This window comes from Bombina bombina, chromosome 4, assembly GCF_027579735.1.
Source record: "Bombina bombina isolate aBomBom1 chromosome 4, aBomBom1.pri, whole genome shotgun sequence".
Classification (NCBI taxonomy): domain Eukaryota; kingdom Metazoa; phylum Chordata; class Amphibia; order Anura; family Bombinatoridae; genus Bombina; species Bombina bombina.
Window position 1 is genome coordinate 723263707 of NC_069502.1, and position 22807 is coordinate 723286513.

The 22807-nt window shown below is 38.3% G+C and overlaps 1 protein-coding gene across 1 annotated transcript in view; it reads right to left on the minus strand.

Moving 5' to 3' along the window:
- Positions 1–433: 433 nt before the first annotated feature.
- The window catches only part of LOC128657791 (deleted in malignant brain tumors 1 protein-like), an 84892-nt gene continuing 62518 nt past the window's right edge, over positions 434–22807 (minus strand). Inside the window, exons 20-25 of the mRNA XM_053712204.1 lie at positions 17687–17907; positions 16912–17053; positions 15882–16102; positions 11474–11649; positions 1513–1901; positions 434–790 (exon numbers count right to left, since the gene is read on the minus strand). Coding sequence (XP_053568179.1) covers positions 541–790; positions 1513–1901; positions 11474–11649; positions 15882–16102; positions 16912–17053; positions 17687–17907 — 1399 coding nt within the window. The 3' untranslated portion in view covers positions 434–540. The remainder of the gene's footprint in view (positions 791–1512; positions 1902–11473; positions 11650–15881; positions 16103–16911; positions 17054–17686; positions 17908–22807) is intronic.

Below are 22807 nucleotides of genomic sequence, written 5' to 3' on the forward strand. Positions count from 1 at the left end.
TGTTTTCAAAGCAGTTCTTCTATTGATTATATTATGATTATTATTATTATTATTATTATGCACTATGCAAATGTATGAAAAATAAATTTAATGCCCCATTAATGACATGATAAAGATTTATTACAAAACACTCAGCGGGGCTTCCTGACATAGTTTTATTTAATTAAAAACAAGATATCAAAGGTACAATGAGAAAAAAATCACCATAGTGTTATTAATATATTCAAAGACTAACGGAGTGCTATTATCTCTGTAAGCTACAACTGCCTTGGATTTTATCCAATTTTTCTTTAAAGTTTGGCCAACACATCCACATACATGTGAGATTCATTTTAAAAATAAGTGCTTCATAAAAAATGTATTTACAGCAAGATCTATTAACTATAATTAATATATTCACTGCCAGAGAACTCAAATTCATTGACAACAAAAGTTGTAATTATTATTAACACAAATAATAATTTATTTTTATTGATATATCTTTATTTCACAATCTGCTCGCCCGTATGGAACCCAACATTGATGGTGTTCATTAATTCTCTAGATCAAAAGTTGAATGGGCCCAAGTAAAACATTAAGTTGTTGATGGGATGGTACTGCCCCCCTTTTGCGTCTGGTGATACAACCCTGTGTGCATCTTGAATTGCTGCTGTATTTTGGACACACTGTCAGTTTACACTGCAGGTAAACAGTGGAATATTGGTTAACAAACCCAAAGGCACTGAATCCAAAGCGAACTTGGCTCGAGTATGGAGAATAGTATGCTGTATATGTAGAGTCTTTTACACACCTAAAAAAAATTGAAGAGATACAGAATTTTTAAATTAAGATCAGTAGAAGAATTTGTAATATAAGAAATAGCAAAAAGATAAAAGCCCCAAAAAATGTATAGACACATGAGAAATGCTGAGTAGATGTGAGGAAGCTAATAATACAGTCACTAATATTTTTATTTTATATAGGTCCTAGGTAGGCTGACCATATTGCCGCTTTAAGAAGGGACACATATGAAAAATACATATGCCAGGGTTCTTATACAAAACATTTCTTTAAACAGCCCTGACATGTATTTTCATATGTGTCCCTTTTTAAAGCGGCAATATGGTCACCCTAGTCCTAGGGAGACATGCTAATAACTATAGTAAACATTGATTTTAAAACGTACTGTGGCATAAAATCACTTTTATGTGTTACCATGTAATATTGCTAATTAGATGTCTAGGGTTGTAAAACTAATTCCACCATACATAATGCAGATTTATGTGTATGAAGTCCCCCATTCACATATTTATATTCAAATTTTATAAAAATGTAATGGTACAGAATGGTTCTGATGTGTATGTTTCCTTATCTTCTGTAAAACAAAATCAAAATAATATAATTTATTTCATTGTAATAACCCACAAACTATAAAAGGACGGGCACACTGCAATGATGTATTATACTGCAGAGTAGATGGCAAAAATAAACATAAAGAAGAAGGAAATTAAAAATCTGAAATAAAATAATTACCCATTGCGTATTAAGTCATAGGTTTGAGTTACAAAATCATTGTGATCTGGTGATGCCACACATGTGTCTACAAACAAGATGAGATTAGGATCAGAACTGTGTAATGTTGCTTGAAGATATAAGACCTGGTTGAGTTGGACAAAGAATGGTGATTGATACACAGGGTTGTTGAAGCTTGGACTCCAGTAGAAGGACATGCTAGCATGATACAAGCCTTGTCGTGTCAGGTTAACATCTCTGGCATCATCAGCGTGGTACATAATTTCCACCATTGTATTTTGGTACATTTGACAACGAAGGTTCAAGCGTAGCTTTCTGCTGCGTTCAATCACTTGACCAGAATGGTAAGCATGCACAGTGTTTGAATAACTTATTGTGTCTCTTTCACCCTGACAAAAAATAACAATAGTTGATGACAATAGAACTGTTATCTAGAAATACTTGGGAAAAAATACAGTTATATTATTACAGCATGTATTGTTATTTACTTCTTTAGTGTTTTACTTTAAAAAATGTCTTGAAATTATAAAGTCTATCTAAATTCCTATATGTTAGGGTTAACAGTGGTTTACTGAAATTGCATTCCTTTTAGTATGCTTAGCATTTTGATGATGCTACACACATCTCATAATATTTTTATTTATTTGCTATTGAATCTTATTGTGTTTTACTAAAGAATATTCTAACTACGGAACTTACAATATTGTTTAGTTTATTTAATTGTATTTAATTGTAGGTATTGGTAGTTAATTTAGTTAATTAATTTAATGATAGTGTAGTGTTAGGTTTAATTGTAACTTAGGTTAGGATTTATTTTACAGTTAATTTTGTAATTATTTTAACTAGGTTACTATTAAATAGTTAATAACTATTTAATAGCTATTGTACCTAGTTAAAATAAATACAAAGTTGCCTGTAAAATAAATATAAATCCTAAAATAGCTACAATATAATTATTTGTTATATTGTAGCTATATTAGGGTTTATGTTACAGGTAAGTATTTAGTTTTAAATAGGAATACTTTAGTTAATAAGAGTTAATTTATTTTGTTAGATTAAAATTATATTTAACTTAGGGGGGTGTTAGGGTTAGGGTTAGACTTAGCTTTAGGGGTTAATACATTTATTACAGTAGCGGCGAGGTCCGGTCGGCAGATTAGGGGTTAATACTTGAAGTTAGGTAGCGGCGATGTTGGGGGGGACAGATTAGGGGTTAATAAATATTATGTATGTGTCGGCGATGTTACATACATAGGTAGTTTATGGGTGTTAGTGTACTTTAGAGCACTTTAGTTAAGAGCTTTATATACCGGCGTTAGCCCATAAAGCTCTTAACTACAGCCTTTCCATGGGCGTTAGGAGTCTTGTCGGTAAAGGGTGTACCGCTCACTTTAGCCAAGACTCTAAATACCGGCGTTAGGAAGATCCTATTGAAAAGATAGGATACGCAATTGGCGTAAGGGGTAAAGTCGCGGCTTGAAAGTGAGCGGTACACCTTTACCTGGCCGACTCTAAATACCAGCGGGCGGCCAAAAGCAGCGTTAGGACCCCTTGACGCTGCTTTTGACGGCTAATGCAGAACTCTAAATCTAGGCTTTAGTTTTTTATTTTTAAAGGAAAGATTAGGTTTTTATTTAATTTTACAGGTATTTTTTTTAAGCTTTAGATGTTAGTATACTTTGCATTGTGGGGGGATGGCGGTTTAGAGGTTAATAGTTTATTTAGATAATTTTCATTGTGGGGGGATGGTGGCTTAGGGGTAATAGTTTATTTAAATTGTTTGAATTGTGGGGGAATGGCGGTTTATGGGTTATTAGACTAGGTGCTTATGTTAGCGTGGTTTTTTTTCACTTTTTTTTCTCCATTGATTTCTATGGGGAATGCAAAAATGCAATGTAGTTTGTGCGAGTAGGTTTTTATTACTTTTTTGTCTCCATTGATTTTTTATGGGGAATACATGTGCACACGAAAACTCAAGTTAGGAGTTTTGCATTTTCGGGTTAATGCTAGTGCTAGTGTTTTTTTTAAAACTTGTAATACCAGCGCAACCCAAAAAGTGCTAGTGGTGTTTTCGCTCCACTTGTAATTTAGCTCTATGGGGAAGATTTATCAAGCAATCAACCCCTGAAGTTTCCATCTTGCCTGAAACTTAAAGGGACACTGTACCCAAAAATTTAATTTTGTGATTCAGATTGAGCATGAAATTTTAAGCAAATTTCGAATTTACTCCTATTATCATATTATCTTTATTCTCTTGGTATCTTTATTTGAAATGTAAGAATGTAAGTTTAGATGCCGGCCCATTTTTGGTGAACAACCTGGGTTGTCCTTGCTGATTGGTGGATAAATTCATCCACCAATAAAAAAGTGCTGTCCAGAGTACTGAAACCAAAAAAAAACTTAGATGCCTTCTTTTTCAAATAATGATAGCAAGAGAACTATGAAAAATTGATAATAGGAGTAAATTAGAACATTGCTTAAAATTGCATGCTCTTTCTGAATTACAAATGAACAAATTTGGGTTCAGTGTCCCTTTAAGTTAAGAAGCAGCAGTCTTACTCCTTAACGCAGCCGCCATCTCTGAGGTGGAGGACGGCAATCATGATGATTGACACCCCCTGCTAGCGGCCAATTGGCCGCGTATATGCAGGGAACGGCATTGCAGAAGCATATCACTGAAATACTTGTTCAATGTTAAATGCAGACAACATGTGCTGTCGGCATTTAGTGATGTTGGGCGGACATTTTTCGCCACAGCGAATCATGTCCGCCCACCGCTTGATAGTTCGGCCCCTAAGTGTGTTTAGTACTTACAAATTTATATGTGGCCCTTAAAGCTTTCTAAATGATTGGTCTGTGACCCCCATGTGTTAGGAAGAGGGCCATATTTGACCTAAAACATGTAATGTAATCAGCTAAATGGCATACATTAAAAATAGACCTGTGTAATAATTCTTGTGCAATTGCAATATTTAACAATTTTTGTATATTTATTAATTGCCTTGTTACAAAACTTAATATCATATTGACAAATTGTTTAAATAAATGAATGTCTGCATGGCCAAAAGAACAGCATGCATTTATTCATTACAAAGAATGCAGACAGGCACTAGCCAAACAGAATTGTTCTTCTGTTCAGAGACTTGATTGATGGTGACAAAAGCCTATCTTGTGAAGTTAGACTGTGATGTCTAGCCAATCCTTTTTGCCAAGAGGGTGACTGAAAATTAACATATAAGGCCATGGATGCAGTTTCTACTTTTACTTTGGTATTAATTCATTAATTTAACAATTGATTGTCACACTTTTGGTGCTTTTTTGAGCATTATATTTCAATGTATGTGTGTTTTCTTTGCATACAGCACCCTGCTTAGCTAGATAAACAGATCCCAGTCTAAAATTTGCCTTTATAAAATTATTTGAGGGAGCTCGCCATACTGATGAGATGTTCTAGATCATCTCGCCAGAGCAGAGAGCTTCAGATAATCAGGCACCGAGAGACAGAGGGCTAGATCCAATAAAGCTCATGAAACTAATATCTCATAGGAAAAAACTTGCTGCAATATTGCCACTCGAAAATAGTGAAATTCAAATAGATTTGTGTTCCCCCTAATCACAGCCACAAGTTGTAAGTTCAGCTCTGTTATAATCAATAGAGCTGCATCTATCTCACAATAGTTCACTCCATTCTGTGAAGAACAACAGCATCTCAAAAACACCACCAAAAATTTACAAAACACAATAAAATTAGAAAAGAATTTCTGCAAATCTTAGTTACACAACAAACAATCAGCGAGATTACGAGCTTTGCGTTAGAGGCTATGCGGTTCTAACGAGCAGTTTATGCTCACCGCTCACTTACAGACAGCGCTAGTATTACGGGTTTTTACAAACCCGGCGTTAACAGACAAAAAGTGAGCGTTGAGCAAAATTTTGCTCCACATCTTACTCCAATACCAGCGCTTCTTACGTTAGCGGTGAGCTGGTGTAACGTGCTCGTGCACAATTTCCCCATAGGAATAAACAGGGAGAGCCGGCTGAAAAAAAGTCTAACACCTGCAAAAAAGCAGCGTTTAGCTCTTAACGCAGCCCCATTGATTCATATGGGGAAATAAAATGAATGTTTACACCTAACACCCTAACATGAACCCTGAGTCTAAACACCCCAAATCTTACACTTATTTACCCCTAATCTGCCGCCCCCAACACCGCCGACACCTACATTATAACTATTAACCCCTAATCTGCCACCCCCAACGTGGCCGCAACTATTCTAAATTTATTAACCCCTAAACCTAAGTATAACCCTAACCCTAACCCCCCCTAACTTAAATATAATTTAAATTACAAATAGGGGCCTTTTGCGGGGCATTGCCCCAAAGTAATCAGCTCTTTTACCTGTAAAAAAAATTACAAATCCCCCCAAACATTAAAACCCACCACCCACACAACCAACCCTACTCTAAAACCCACCCAATACCCCCTTAAAAAAACCTAACACTAACCCCTTGAAGATCACCTTACCGGGAGAAGTCTTCATCCAATCGGGCCTAAGTCCTCAACAAAGCCGGGGGAAGCCTTCATCCAAGCCGGGCGAAGTGGTCCTCCAGACGGGCAGAAGTCTTCATCCAGATGGCATCTTCTATCATCATCCATCCGACGCGGAGCAGGTCCATCTTCAAGACATCTGACGCAGAGCAATCACTTCATCCGACGGCTAACACTGAATGAAGGTTCCTTTAAATGACGTAATCCAAGATGGTGTCCCTTCAATTCCGATTGGCTGATAGAATTCTATCAGCCAATCGGAATTAAGGTAGAAAAAAACCTATTGGCTGATGCAATCAGCCAATAGGATTGAAGTTCAATCCTATTGGCTGATCCAATCAGCCAATAGGATTGAGCTAGCGTTCTATTGGCTGTAGGATTGAGCTGGCATTCTATTGGCTGATCCAATCAGCCAATAGGATTGAGCTGGCATTCTATTGGCTGTTCCAATCAGCCAATAGAATGCCAGCTCAATCCTATTGGCTGATTGGATCAGCCAATAGGATTGAACTTCAATCCTATTGGCTGGTTTTTTTTAAGGGGGTATTGGGTGGGTTTTAGAGTAGGGTTGGTTGTGTGGGTGGTGGGTTTTAATGTTGGGGGGATTTGTAATTTGTTTTACAGGTAAAAGAGCTGATTACTTTGGGGCAATGCCCTGCAAAAGACTCTTTTAAGGGCTATTTGTAATTTAGTGTAGGGTAGGGCTTTTTTTTATTTTGGGGGGACTTTTTTATTTTGTTAGGGGGATTAGATTAGGTGTAATTAGTTTAAAAATCTTGTAATTTGTTAATAATTTCTGTAATTTAGTGGGGGGGTTGTACTTTAGCAAATTTTATTTCATTGTATTTAATTGTATTTAATTTAGGGAATTCATTTAATTATAGTGTAGTGTTAGGTGTTAGTGTAACTTAGGTTACGTTTTATTTTACAGGTACATTGGTATTTATTTTAGCTAGGTAGTTATTTAATAGTTAATAACTATTTAATAACTATTCTACCTAGTTAAAATAAATACAAACTTGCCTGTAAAATAAAAATAAACCCTAAGCTAGATACAATGTAACTATTAGTTATATTGTAGCTAGCTTAGGGTTTATTTTACAGGTAAGTATTTAGTTTTAAATAGGAATAATTTAGTTAATGATAGGAATATTTATTTAGATTTCTTTTAATTATATTTAAGTTATGGGGGGTTAGGGTTAAGGTTTGACTTAGATTTAGGGGTTAATAAATTTAGTATAGTGGCGGTGATGTTGGGGCGGCAGATTATGGGTTAAAAAATGTAGGTAGGTGTCAGCGATGTTAGGGATGGCAGATTATGGGTTAATAATATTTAACTAATGTTTGCGAAGCGGGAGTGCGGCGGTTTAGGGGTTAATATATTTATTATAGTGGTGGCGATGACCGGCTCAGCAGATTAGGGGTTAAAACATTTATTATAGTGTTTGCCAGTGACGTGCAGTCATAGGAGGCAGGTGAGGCAGCGCCTCACCTGTCCTCTGTGTGTAATTACACTTTGTTGTAATAATTTGTAAAAAAATATATATATATTTTTTATTTTATTTTTTATTTTATTTTTTATTTTTTTGTTTGTATACCCCCCACCATTTCCCCACTGTTCAAAAGTGCAAAAGTATTTTTTTTTATTATTATTCAATATAGTCATCCATATTGCGCAAGGAAGGAGAGGCGCTGAGCCGTTCAGCTGCCTTCCCTTTGCGCAATATGGATGTCTGAGGGTATTTTTTTATATGGGACCCGCAGAGACTGCCACCCAGTGGTTAAGTCTCTAAGTTTGCGGCCCATATTGCTCCCAAGAGGCTGCTCTCTTAACGCCTCCGGAGCCCAGCCAATTCCCCAGCCAATCAGAGTGCACTGCTCATGAGTGACGCCATCAAAGTCACTCTGGACGTCGGGCGGGAAGACAGAGAGAAAGAGACCAGGCTAGACTAGACTACTAGACTGAGAGAGGCAGCGGTGCAATGGTGAGACAGTGAGTGACAACCTGGGTGTGGAGAGTGGACTGTGGTGTCGTGAGGTGAGTCAGCAGCTGAGCTGATCTTCAGTTCTTGGTAAGGACCTTGTTTGGTTTCATATGTGGTCATCATTGTGCAGATTGCAGAACCCTAATTCCTAAGTGGTCTCTTGTATGTGTGAGCTACTGAGCTGTGTGGTGGTGAGTGACACATACTATGGTACTGGTGCAATTTTTTTTTTTCAACTTTTTTTTTCAACTTTTTTTTTCTTGTCTGTCTCTCTCTCTCCCATCTCTCTCTCTCTCCCCTATGTCTCTCTCTCTCTCCCCTCTGTCTCTCTCTCTCCCCTCTGTCTCTCTCTCTCCCCTCTGTCTCTCTCTCTCTCTCTCCCCTCTGTCTATCTCTCTCTCTCCCCTCTGTCTATCTCTCTCTCCCCTCTGTCTCTCTCTCTCTCTCTCCCCTCTGTCTCTCTCTCTGCCCTCTGTCTGTGTCTTTCTCTCTCCCCTCTGTCTGTGTCTCTCCCTCCCCTCTGTCTGTCTCTCTCTCCCCTCTGTCTCTCTCTCTCTGTCTCTGTCTCTCCCCTCTCCCTCTCTCTCTCCCCTCTGTCTCTCTCCCCTCTGTCTCTCTCTCTCTCTCCTCTGTCTCTGTCTCTCTCTCTCTCCCCTCTCTCTCTCTCCCCTCTCTCTCTCTCCCCTCTGTCTCTCTCTCGCTCTCTCTCTCTCTCTCTCCCCTCTGTCTCTCTCTCTCCCCTCTGTCTCTCTCTCTCCCCTCTGTCTCTCTCTCTCTCCCCTCTGTCTCTCTTTCTCTCTCCCCTCTGTCTCTCTTTCTCTCCCCCCTCTGTCTCTCTCTCTCTCCCCTCTGTCTCTCTCTCTCTCTCCCCTCTGTCTCTCTCTCCCCTATGTCTCTCTCTCCCTCCCCCTCTGTCTCTCTCTCCCTCCCCCTCTGTCTCTCTATCCCTCCCCCTCTGTCTCTCTATCCCTCCCCCTCTGTCTCTCTATCCCTCCCCCTCTGTCTCTCTATCCCTCCCCATCTGTCTCTCTATCCCTCCCTCTCTGCCTCTCTCTCTCCCCTCTGTCTCTCTCTCCCTTCTGTACCTCTCTCTCTCTCTCTCTCTCCCCTCTCTCCCCTCTGTTTCTCTATCCCTCCCCCTCTGTCTATTTATCCCTCCCCTTTGTCTCTTTAGCCCTCCCCCTCTGTCTCTCTATCCCTCCCCCTCTGTCTCTCTCACTCCTCTCTCTCTCTCTCTCTCTCTCTCTCCCTCTCCCCTCTGTCTCTCTCTCTCTCTCTTCTGTCTCTCCCTTTCTCCATCCCCCTCTGTCTCTCTCTCTCCCCTCTGTCTCTCTCTCTCCCCTCTGTCTCTCTCTCTCTCTCCCCTCTGTCTCTCTCTCTCTTTCTCTCCCCTCTGTCTCTCTCTCTCTCTCTCCCCTCTGTCTCTCTCTCTCTCTCTCCCCTCTGTCTCTCTCTCTTCCTCTCCCCTGTCTCTCTCTCTTCCTCCCCCTCTGTCTCTCCCTTTCTCCCTCCCCCTCTGTCTCTCCCTTTCTCCCACCCCCTCTGTCTCTCTCTCTCCCCTCTGTGTCTCTCTTTCTCTCTCCCCCTGTCTCTCTCTTTCTGTCTCTCTCTCTATCCTTCTCTCTCTCCCTGTCTCTCCCACCCCCTCTGTCTCTCTCCTTACATGTCTCATTCTCCCCCATGGTCTCTTTCTCTGTCTCTCTACCCTCTGTTTCTCTCTCCTCTGTCTCTTTGTCTCTCTCTCTTCCCCTCTGTCTCTCTGTCTATCTCTCTCTCCCTGTCTCTCCCACCCCCTCTGTCCAATTTACATCTAATATCTAATTTCCTTCATTCTCTTGATATCCTTTGTTGAACATCATATCTAAATATGCTCAGTAGCTGCTGATTGGTGGCTGCACAATAGATACCTCATGTGATTGGCTCACCCATGTACATTGCTATTTCTTCAACAAAGGATATCTAAAGAATGAAGGCATATCCTAGCCAGTGGCTCACCTGCCTCTGACCTCACTGCACGTCACTGGTGTTTGCGATGCGAGAGGGCCTCGGTTTAGGGGTTAATAGGTAGTTTATGGGTGTTAGTGTACTTTTTAGGACTTTAGTTAAGAGTTTTATGCTACGGCGTTGTAGTGTAAAACTCTAAAACTACTGACTTTAAAATGCGGTACCAGTCTTGACAGGAGAGGGTCTACTGCTCACTTTTTGGCAGATTCGGAATACCAGCGCTATGCAAGTCCCATTGAAAAAAAGAGGATATGCAATTTACGTAATTGTATTTGCGGTATTTCCAAGTCTGGCTAAAAAAGTGAGCGGTGAGCCTATACCTTCAAGACTCGTAATACCAGCGGGCGTTAAAAAGCAGCGTTAGGACCGGCTAACGCTGCTTTTTATCCCTAACGCAAAACTCGTAATCTAGCCGAATGAGTGGCAACATGATTTTAATAAATAAAAAAAAATCTTGCTCAATAGCAGCACAATTGCACTTTATTTTAATTAACATAGGTATGCTTCTAGATAGATAGATAGATAGATAGATGCATAGATAGATAAATAGATATATGCTAGATAGATAGATTAGGGGTTAATACCTTTAGTTAGTTGCGGTGGGCTCCGGGAGTGGCGGGATAGGGGTTAATGACTTTTATTTAGGTGACGGCGGTGTCGGTACGGCAGAACAGGGGTTAATAAGTATAATGCAGGTGGCGGCGGTGTAGGGGCGGCAGATTAGGGGTTAATAAGTATAATGTAGGTGGCAGCGGTGGTGGGGCAGCATATTAGGGGTTAATAATTATAATGTAGGTGGCGGCATTGTAGGGGGCTGCAGATTAGGGGTGTTTAGACTCGGGGTACATGTTAGGGTGTTAGGTGTAAACGTAACTTTTATTCTCCCCTAGGAATCAATGGGATATTGGGCAGCATCGATCATGAGCTTTCGTTGCTTTCCGACTCCCATTGATTCCTATGGCATCCGCCGCCTCCAGGGTGGCGGATTGAAAAGCAGGTACGCTGGGCCGGAAAAGTGGCAAGCATACCTGTTAGACATTTGTTAACTAGTAAAAGTAGTCAGATAGCGCCAAATTTGCATTTGGAAAATCTTTAATGACGTAAGCATTGATCTGTGTCGGACTGACACCGGCGGATCGTATGTTACGTCACAGATTTCTACTTTTGCCGGTTTGTAGAGTTTGATAACTAAGGGGAATCAAGCTTGCCACAATTACGCTGCAGAATTCCAGCGTATTTGCGGTTGACAAATAGGCCTCTCTATCTGAATCACAAAATAAAACATTTGTGAATTCACATCCCTGTAAGTACTGTATTAATTTAAAGAGCACAAGATGGACAGTGGTATTATTTGCAATATACATTTCTTAAATAAATAACACCATTGAGTCTATGCTATGACGCTCTGCAAACTGTTATCATACCTGTCTTGTTGTACCACATTGATTGTAATATATGTAAAATGTCACCCAGCTCCCATAAATGTTGGGACGACAATTAGGGTCATTCAAGAAAACGTCATTTGCTGAATAACCCAAAGACTGAAGGTACCATATTGAAATCTGTGCTTGCATGTAATCTGATGTACATGACAGAGTCACTGCAAAGAGGAAACAGAAAAAAGTCAGTTATGAATTTCACAATTAAGTAATGTCATTAAAACAAAAGCTTAATACTACAGAATCTATAGTTAAATTCCCCTGAAAATGTATTTTACTTTCTTGTGGATCAACATCCTATAAGAAGTGTGTCATTTTAAAAAGCAATGGCCAATGTGTGGCCCAAGGGCCACATGTGTCCTTTAGTGCTAGTTTTTGTGCCTCCCTGGAAAAAGAAGAACTCAAAATATGTGCCATAGATTTGTGGTCCCAGGAAAAAGTGGAAGTAAAAATATTTGCTTGAGATACCCACAAATCAAATGAGCCATCTGTAGAGGAGAAGAGCAGACCTTGCAATCTTACCTGAAACTGGTCCTGTGGCACTAGACAGGAAATATGGTCTGTGTATTTAATAGACGTAAGTTTATAAGCAGCCCCTAAGGCTTCTTCAATATTGATCTGTGGCCCTCGTGTTAGAAAGTTGTCAATCACTGATATAACACATTTGTAACTTATTCATTTAAAACATCTTAGACAATGTGGTTTAAAATAGTGAGTAAATTAGATGTTTATTTAACTTACTTAAATGGATGTAAAAGAGCAAAAAGGTAATTATTTTTTATTGCACTATTGATTGTATGTAACTATGTGTTTAACCCCTGCAAAGGGATTAAACACATAGTAAAAATCTATTTCCAAGCAAAATTGTTCTACTGGGAGATAGCTTAAAATAGAGACAAATATGTGCAGCCGCAAATAACCACCAAGCTCCCAGTAGTGTAATATTTGTACATTTTTTTCATAAAATGATACCAAGAGAACAAAGTAAATTTGAAAATATTAGTGAATTTAAAAATGTCTAAAAATTAAACATTCTACCTGAATCACGAAAGTTTAATTTTGACTTGCCTATCCCTTTAAACAGATACATACTTCATAAATAACTTGTATTATAGATAAGCAAAAGTCTTTGATTTACATTGAATTTGTAAGTTCAATGTATAGTGGACATAAAAAGCCTACACACCCTTATGAAACTGCATTCTTTTTTTTTCAAATTTTAACCCAGAAAATAGCAGCAATGTAAATGTCAGACTTTTTCCATCTGCAATGTGTTCTTCCAAAAAAATAAAAATCCAAAGAAAAAAACAAATACTAATTAAACATTAATTACAGCAGCAAGTCTTTGTATAAGTCACTATTAACTTTGCACCTCTAGACTTCAGAATTGTATCCCACTCTTCGTTCCTTAAAATTGTGAGGGGGTCTCCTGTGTACAGCTCTCTTTTTAGATAATTCTACAGGTGTTATTTTGATTTGATTGAGGTCTGGGCTCTGACTGGGCCATTCCAAGACTTTGATTTTCCTTTTCTGGCAGCCATGCCTTGGTCAACTTGGATGTGTGCTTTTGGTCATTGTCATGGGGGAATGTAAAATTCTTCCACTTTCCGACAGAGGCCAACAGATTTTGTGCCAAAATATTTTGATATATGGAGCTATTTATTATCCGATCTATCTTAACAAAAGCTCCTGACCCAGCTGAGAAAAGGCAGCCCCAAAGCATGATGCTACCACCACCATGCTTCAAAGTTTGTATAGTGTTCCATGGATAATAGGCTTTATCTTCTTTACGCCAAACATATCTTTTATAATTTAGGTCAAAAAATACAACTTTGTCAGACCATAGCACATTTCCCAACTGGTACGGGGTTACTGAATTAATCTTTTGCCATAATTTAGAAGTGCTTGGATGTTGCTTTTTGTAAGAAAGTGTTTCTGTCTTGCATCCCTACCCCATAGCACACATATGTGCAAAATATGAGAGAATGGGGCATATTTATCAAGCTCTGAATGGAGCTTGATGCCCTGTGTTTCTGGCGAGCCTGCAGGCTCGCCAGAAACAGCAGTTATGAAGCAGCGGCCACAAAGACCGCTGCTCCATAACCTGTCCGCCTGCTCTGAGCAGGCAGACAGACATCTCCGGAAATCAACCCGATCGTACTCGATTGACACCCCCTGCTGGCGGCCGATTGGCCGCGAGTCTGCAGGGGGCAGCGTTGCACCAGCAGCTCTTGTGAGCTGCTGGTGCAATGCTGAATATGGCAAGCGTATTGCTCGGCGTATTCAGCGAGGTCTGTCGGACCTGATCCGCACTGTCGGATCAGGTCCGACAGACCTTGATAAATATGGGCCATAGTACTCACATGCAAGGAGTATCTGGTACCTGCCATACATTTTACATCTGTAGCTCCTTCCACTTGATAGCCTCCCTGATTAATGTTATTCTTGTCCTCTCAACAACTTTAAAGGGTTGTCCTGATATTTCCAATGTCTCTGTGGTGCCACATTTTCTCCTCTCATTGATGATGGTTTTGACAGTGCTCCATGGTACATCCAGTGATTTTGATATTCTTTTAATCCCCTCCTGATTGGTACTTTTATACAATCAGATCTTGCAGTTTCTTTGATAATTCTTTGTGGGCCATGGCTTTTCCATTAGGATGCAAGTCCGAAAATTCAAGCAAATCCTACAGCAACAGCTAATTTTAATCTGGATTTACTATCTAGGTATGCTATTTACCTATAGGCATAGTTTACTCATGAATATATTATTCTAGTTTATTTGTTACTTTTTATATACAAATCTGGCAGTTAATGTAAGAACATTGGTTGCAAACTATAAGCCTGATATTACTCTCAAATATTAGCAAAATACATGCTGTTTAATCTGTGTTACTTTCGATCATTGACTAACTAATGTACTTTAACAAACCTGACCAGGTAAGACAAACAGACAGAAAGAGTACAGCTTTTACCAGCACCCTATTACTACACTTACGCTCTTACAGCAATCTTATCATTACCGAAAAAGCTATTATCACTGTCACAAACACACAGCTATAATCAAGGCATAACTGTTAAACTTAACAGCAGCCAGTAGCATTATATTTTATAACGCTTTTCTGATTGTGCTCAAATTGTTATATGTATGTAGGTAGTACTCTGCTTTTTATGGGCCGCACTACATTTCATTTCAGCTTATTTAAACCTGATAACATTCACTGTAAGCCACAAGCCTGTCATGTATTTCCTACTACCAAGAGGAAACTATGTCAGGTTTCTATTGTCTTAATGTACAAACAGTTGATAATTGTCAGGATTCCTTTAACGACCTGGTTACATATTCCCCTTGAGATTGATAATAAATATAGTGAATATATCCATAACTGCCAATTTTACTACTATCTAAACCCTAACTGAGCTAAAATTCTCTGAGCGTATGAATTATATCAAGTGTTACCAACCAAATAATATTATAAAAAATATAAGCTTACATTTTGCCCAAGGGCAAGTCACTGAACCTTATATTCTGTTACTATTCCCATTTATTCTCCTTGTCAACAGTGGTATCTAAGCACAAATCCATTATATATGTGAATCTAAGCACATACAGAGCTATACACAAGTATGTTTTTAATTATCCTTCCTTTATATTTTAGATTAAACATTACAAGTTATGTTATAGTATTGGATCTTTTCCCTTCCTTGTCGGTAGGGACTATCTGTTGTCAAATAAGGTGATAAGACATTAAGGGGCCGAATTATCCATTCGGAGCTTGATGCCCCTTGTTTCTGGCGAGCATTCAGGCTAGCTGGAAACAGAAGTTATGAAGCAGCGGTCTAAAGGCCGCTGCTTCATAACTTGTCCGCCTGCTCTGATGCGGTGGACTGAAATCAACCCGATCGAATACGATCGGGTGATTGGCTGCGAATCTGCAGGGGGGCGGTATTGCACAAGCAGTTCTGGTGAACTGCTTGTGCAATGATAAATGCCAACAGCGTATGCAGTCAGCATTTATCAATGTGCAGCAGACATGATACGCTACATCGTATCATGTCCGCTCGCATTTTGATAAATATGCCCCTATATGTCTATGACTCTAGAGTGCTATACATGTATTCTCCACTAGTGGGTGCTTTACCCATTCTGTTCTTAAATAGTTTAGAATGTGAACGCTGCTAGAGCCCCCATTATGAGGTTTTTTTATTTATTTATTTTAATTTAAAATAACTTAACTTAATAATTACCTTTTTTCTCTGGATTTTTGTTTGTTTGAATATTGCATTACAGATGGAAAACTATGTGCAACTAGCGCTGCATTTTGGTTATTATGGGCCTTTAGTTTCCAACTCATACAGTGAAGGCATGTGTTTTGTTCAGCACCACACTTACCATTCTGATTACTTTGATATACAGAAACATAACTGGCACGGAACCCTCTGACAAGGCTGCTGCTACTTCCTTTACTTGAGTAGACAACACTTAAACTGTTTGAGGAGGAGGTAAAGTTGTGTCTGTATGTTCCACAAAATTTCCCAAGTAATGGAGAATTTTGGGGTGTCCCATCATAAACTGACACAAATCCAAATGAACAAGAAGGGGAATTTTCAAGTCTGTTGATAAAAATCATCAATAAGGTAAGAATGAAAGAAAATGCAACAAAAGAGAACTTGAACCTATTATCATTAGTAAAGAGATATATATCTGTCCACTAATGGCATAGATACGCCTGTATAAAATTACATCATACCTGCTCCACAACTTAAATTTATGTATAAGAGATAAACACTAGATGTGTGCATTTGAATCCTTTGTGAGGATTCAAATGCACTAGTAAGGAGCCACTCGTTCCCTTCAAATATTTTCGTAGCAGGATTGATTCCTGTAAAAGATCCCCACTCTAAGATCTAGATTTGCACTGATCTTAGAGTGGGGATCTTTTAGAGGAATCAATCTGTCTACAAAAAATATCTGAAGGGAACGAGCAGCGCCTTACTTCCACATTCGGATCCTCACAAAGAATCTGAATGCACACATCTAATAAACACTAGATGTGCATTATGAGGTTTTCGGGTACCTTTGAATATGGAAGAAGGCAGCCCTTCCTTCTGTTTGGCTATTTTTTGTAGCTAAATTTAAAACCTGGGAAACAACACACTAAATTCTGTGAAAATCCAGATTTCAGTGTGTTGCTATTTTACATGTATAAATTTGGCTCTGAATATAGCTGAGCATAAGAGAAAGACATATCTAAAAACCTCCTCCAATGAAAAAGCATTTCATTAAAGAAATTTATATAAACACTCCTACAACAATAGAATTTCTGGAGTTTTTTTTTTTTTTTTTACCTTCGAATAACATTGTTTTCAGGAAATTTCACAAGATCATAATCTTCATATTCTGCAATGTCTATGTTACTTACGCAAAATCTATAAACTGTATTTGGATTCGATTGCCAGCTCCGACTTGTAAATGCCAGACACAATCTGCAGCACTGTGTGAATATGGGTAGGATGGGCTCTCAATGTATCCCCAGTGATTATTTATGATTCCTCCGCAATTGACTGCAAAAAAAGGCCATGGAATTATATGCTGTAATTCAATTTAAATGATAAATTAGAATAGAGATGTCAAACTCCAATCAAGGAACACAGCCATGATTCAGTGAGAAATAGTCAAATAAACTAATCCTGGATGACGTATCTGCTTTTAAGATGGTTGCTTCTGAAACTCTGGCATATTTGGAGACTTTATAGACTAGTGTTGGACAACCACTTTGTTATAACTTTCAAATGTTTTTAAGAAAAAGACAATTTTACAAAGATTCACTAAAAGGTTGAATAATTCTCTAGTAATACATTAGTCCTAGCGTAAGTCCAGTAGTGTAAAATGAACATTTGACAGCTTTCTAAACTACTGCCCTTTAAATAGGTAGCCAACAGTGATTAAAACCAACAATGTAATCTCAGTCTACGTGTTTTTGTAGAGAAAATGACTTCACTCATACTCCTATAGCTTTTGTGCATCTCCCTTAAATCAAACTTAAAATTGTAGTCTTTACTTTAACACAGCACCTAGAAGTGAAGATTTAAAAAAAAAATATGTATTTTACATTTTTCAACTCTTTTTACTCATTACTTTTCAAGAAAAAAATAATCAATATATTCTCCCTTAAAAATATACTGTTAAATAAGTACCTGGTGTGCTGCTGTTTCTGTATGCTGATGTGTATACAGCCTGGAAACCATATCTCTGAAAGCTGGAATCAGTTTGGAATACAACGCCCATGATATTTGAGGTAGAGATGAATGAAGTGTTTTGACCAGGTGTGCATATTTTTGCTATCAGAGGAGAGTTCTGTGGGAGGCCGTCATATATAGTCACTGAGTCATATACACATCCAGATGCTACCTCCAAGCTGTAAAATTGAGTTAAAAAAGATATTCCATTTCAAAAGATTGCTCTCATGAGGAATCATTTGTTGAATGGCTGTCACTTATGTATTTAAATTAATACATGATTTCATGCTTTATTATTTAGTTTCTTATTAAAAAATGTTTTAAGTAATATTATTATCACTATAATAAAAAGCAAATATAAAGATATTTATTTTGGTTAAAAACATGTTCCTGGGAGAATGAAACGTAATTTTTTTTTCTTCTTTTAAATGCTTCTTTTTATTATAAGCGACGATCAGAACAGAAAAACATATTAAATAATTGATTATTAAATCTACAAAAATAGCCATAGATTTTAATGGTGATTTTCTTTTAAAAATATTAGATAAGTTTTTTGAAAGATTGTTAGTGACCTCATAGTGAGTAGAATGTCATTTTTTAACATGTTTGAAATGGTATAAATTTATGGGCCTATTTTCTATGGTGCAAGCGGACATGATCCAATATAGCAGATCATGTCCGCTGCACATTGATAAGTGCCGACAGCATACGCTGTCGGCATTTATCATTGCACTAGCAGTTCTTGTGAACTGCTGATGCAATGCGGCCCCCTGTAGATTTGCGGCAAATCAGCCTCTAGCAGGGGGTGTCAATCAACCCTATCGTATTTGATCGGGTTGATTTCTGTCCGCCGTCTCAGAGCAGGCGGACAGGTTATGGAGCAGAGGTCTCTAGACCACTGCTTCATAACTTCTGTTTCCGGCGAGCCTGAAGGCTCGCTGGAAACACGGAGCATCAAGCTTCATACGGAGCTGGATAAATATGCCCCTTAGATGGGATTATAGAAGGTTTATTTTTATAAATATATTTGTGAGGGCACATACAAAGATATCAGTTATCCATGTTGTAAATTATGGTCTCATGTTTTTAGAAGTGTATTAAACTATTTGCTGTTTAAATAATGCTAGAGTTTAAAATCGTAAATAAATGAAAAAACTTAGGAAATGCCTAGCTTTTTAGTCTAAACATATATTAAGAATTCATTCTAGCAATATATTTAAAGGGGCACTCAAGTTTTATTAAATTTTCATGATGCAGATACAGCATGTAATTTTAAACAACTTTCCAATTTACTTTCATTAAAAATAATGTGTCTTTTATATTTACACTTTTTTTGAGTCACCAGCTCCTACTGAGCATGTGCAAGAACTCAGACTATACGTATATGCATTTGTGATTGGCTGATTACTATCACATGGTACAGGGGGAGTGGAAATATACATAATTTTGAAATGTGTTAAAAAAGAATCTACTACTCATTTGAAATTCAGAGTAAATGCTATTGTATTGTCTCGTTATCTTGCATTTGTTGATTATGCAAATCCGCTGTGTTTACTGGTCCTTTAACACATTTACTACCCATTATTGAGCTTTGCATAACTAACATTGCTATATTCATTTACCTGTTTGCCTGTGTCTAAGTCCCAGCAGGCTGCCCCTTATCTAAGTGCTTGCACAACAGCTAGACATGTGGGCCATATAGATAAAATTATACTCTTGTGGAGAATGATACTGGTTATGCAAGAACCAGCATTGATTGGCTATAATGCAATATTGTAAAATAAAATAAGGGGTTTAGATACAAGGTAATCATAGAGGTAAAAAGTATATTAATATAACAATGTTAGTTATGCAAAACCAGAAAAATAAGTAATAAAGGAATTATCTTTCTTTTTAAACAATAACAATTTTCAAGTAGACTGTCCCTTTAATGTAACATTCAAATATTAAATGTAGCAATATTAATATTTAAATGTACTGTTACAAAATAATATAGCAAATTAGGTTGAAAGACTAAAATTCATCAAGCTAAGTCTTTGATACCTGTTTTTAAAATAACAAAAATACCAAATAAGCTGACAGTAAATAATACAGTAAAACATCTCAATACATTTAAAGGCCCACTAAACACAAATTGTAAACTAAATTATTTTGAACCTTCATATCTGAGAATATTTTAACAATGAAAACTGCAGCTTTAGGCCTAGATTTAGAGTTGGGCGGTAGCCGTCAAAACCAGCGTTAGAGGCTCCTAACGCTGGTTTTTACCGCCCTCTGGTATTTGGAGCCAGTCATTAAAGGGTCTAACGCTCACTTTCCAGCCGCAACTTTTCCATACCGCAGATCCCCTTACGTCAATTGCGTATCCTATCTTTTCAATGGGATCTTTCTAACGCTGGTATTTAGAGTCGTGGCTGAAGTGAGCATTAGAAATCTAACGACAAAACTCCAGCCACAGAAAAAAGTCAGTAGTTAAGAGCTTTCTGGGCTAAGGCCGGTTTATAAAGCTCTTAACTACTGTGCTCTAAAGTACACTAACACCCATAAACTACCTATGTACCCCTAAACCGAGGCCCCCCCACATCGCCGCCACTCTATTAAAATTTTTAACCCCTGATCTGCCGACCGCACACTGCCGCCACCTACGTTATCCCTATGTACCCCTAATCTGCTGCCCCTAATACCGCCGACAACTACATAATATTTATTAACCCCTAATCTGCCGCCCCCAACGTCGCCTCCACCTACCTACACTTATTAACCCCTAATCTGCCGACCGGACCGCACCGCTACTATAATAAATGTATTAACCCCTAATCCGCGTCACTCCCGCCTCAATAACCCTGCTCTCCCTAACATCGCCGACACCTAACTCCAAGTATTAACCCCTAATCTGCCGACCGGAGCTCACCGCTACTATAATACATTTATTAACCCCTAAAGCTAAGTCTAACCTTAACCCTAACACCCCCCTAAGTTAAATATAATTTAAATCTAACGAAATAAATTATTTCTTATTAAATAAATTATTCCTTTTTAAATCTAAATACTTACCTGTAAAATAAACCCTAATATAGCTACAATATAAATTATAATTATATTGTAGCTCTTTTAGGATCAATATTTATTTTACAGGCAACTTTGTAATTATTTTAACCAGGTACAATAGCTATTAAATAGTTAATAACTATTTAATAGCTACCTAGTTAAAATAATTACAAAATTACCTGTAAAATAAATCCTAACCTAAGTTACAATTAAACCTAACACTACACTATCAATAAATTAATTAAATAAAAATACCTACAATTATCTACAATTAAACCTAACACTACACTATCAATAAATAAATTAAATACAATTCCTACAAATAAATACAATTAAATATACTAACTAAAGTACAAAAAATAAAAAAGAACTAAGTTACAAAAAATAAAAAAAATATTTACAAACATTTGAAAAATATTACAACAATTTTAAACTAATTACACCTACTCTAAGCCCCCTAATAAAATAACAAAGCCTCCCAAAATAAAAAAATGCCCTACCCTATTCTAAATTACAAAAATTCAAAGCTCTTTTACCTTACCAGCCCTAAAAAGGGCCCTTTGCGGGGCATGCCCCAAAGAATTCAGCTCTTTTGCCTGTAAAAAACAAACATACAATACCCCCCCCAACATTACAACCCACCACCCACATACCCCTAATCTAACCCAAACCCCCCTTAAATAAACCTAACACTAAGCCCCTGAAGATCTCTCTACCTTGTCTTCACCACACCGGGTCCCGATCTGTCCAGAAAAGCCTCCGAAATCTTCATCCAAGCCCAAGCGGGGGGCTGAAGAGTGACGTCCATCCTCCGGCTGAAGTTTGGATCCAAGCGGCGGCTGAAGAAATCCATCATCGGACTGAAGTCTTGATCCAAGCGGGCACTGAAGAAGTCCATCATCGGGATGAAGTCTTCTACGAAGCGGCATCTTCAATCTTCTTCCGGAGCGGAGCCATCTTCTTCCCAGCCGACGCGGATCCATCCTCTTCGACCGACGCCTACTCGCCGAATGACGGTTCCTTTAAATGACATCATCCAAGATGGCGTCCCTCGAATTCCGATTGGCTGATAGATCGCATTCTATTGGCTGTTCTGATCAGCCAATAGAATGCGATCTCAATCTGATTGGCTGATCGGATCAGCCAATCGGATTGAACTTGAATCTGATTGGCTGATTCCATCAGCCAATCAGAATTTTCCTACCTTAATTCCGATTGGCTGATAGAATCCTATCAGCCAATCGGAATTCGAGGGACGCCATCTTGGATGACGTCATTTAAAGGAACTGTCATTCGGCGAGTAGGTGTCGGTCAAAGAGGATGGATCCGCGTCGGCTGGGAAGAAGATGGCTCCGCTCCGGAAGAAGATTGAAGATGCCGCTTCGTAGAAGACTTCATCCCGATGACGGACTTCTTCAGCGCCCGCTTGGATCAAGACTTCAGCCCGATGATGGATTTCTTCAGCCGCCGCTTGGATCCAAACTTCAGCAGGAGGATGGACGTCACTCTTCAGCCCCCCGCTTGGGCTTGGATGAAGATTTCGGAGGCTCTTCTGGACAGATTGGGACCCGGTGTGGTGAAGACAAGGTAGAGAGATCTTCAGGGGCTTAGTGTTAGGTTTATTTAAGGGGGGTTTGGGTTAGATTAGGGGTATGTGGGTGGTGGGTTGTAATGTTGGGGGGGTATTGTATGTTTTTTTTTAGAGGCAAAAGAGCTGAATTCTTTGGGGCATGCCCCGCAAAGGGCCCTTTTCAGGGCTGGTAAGGTAAAAGAGCTTTGAACTTTTGTAATTTAGAATAGGGTAGGGCATTTTTTTATTTTGGGGGGCTTTGTTATTTTTTTAGGGGGCTTAGAGTAGGTGTAATTAGTTTAAAATTGGTGTAATATTTTTCAAATGTTTGTAAATATTTTTTTATTTTTTGTAATTTAGTTCTTTTTTATTTTTTGTACTTTAGCTAGTTTATTTAATTGTATTTATTTGTAGGAATTGTATTTAATTTATTTATTGATAGTGTAGTGTTAGGTTTAATT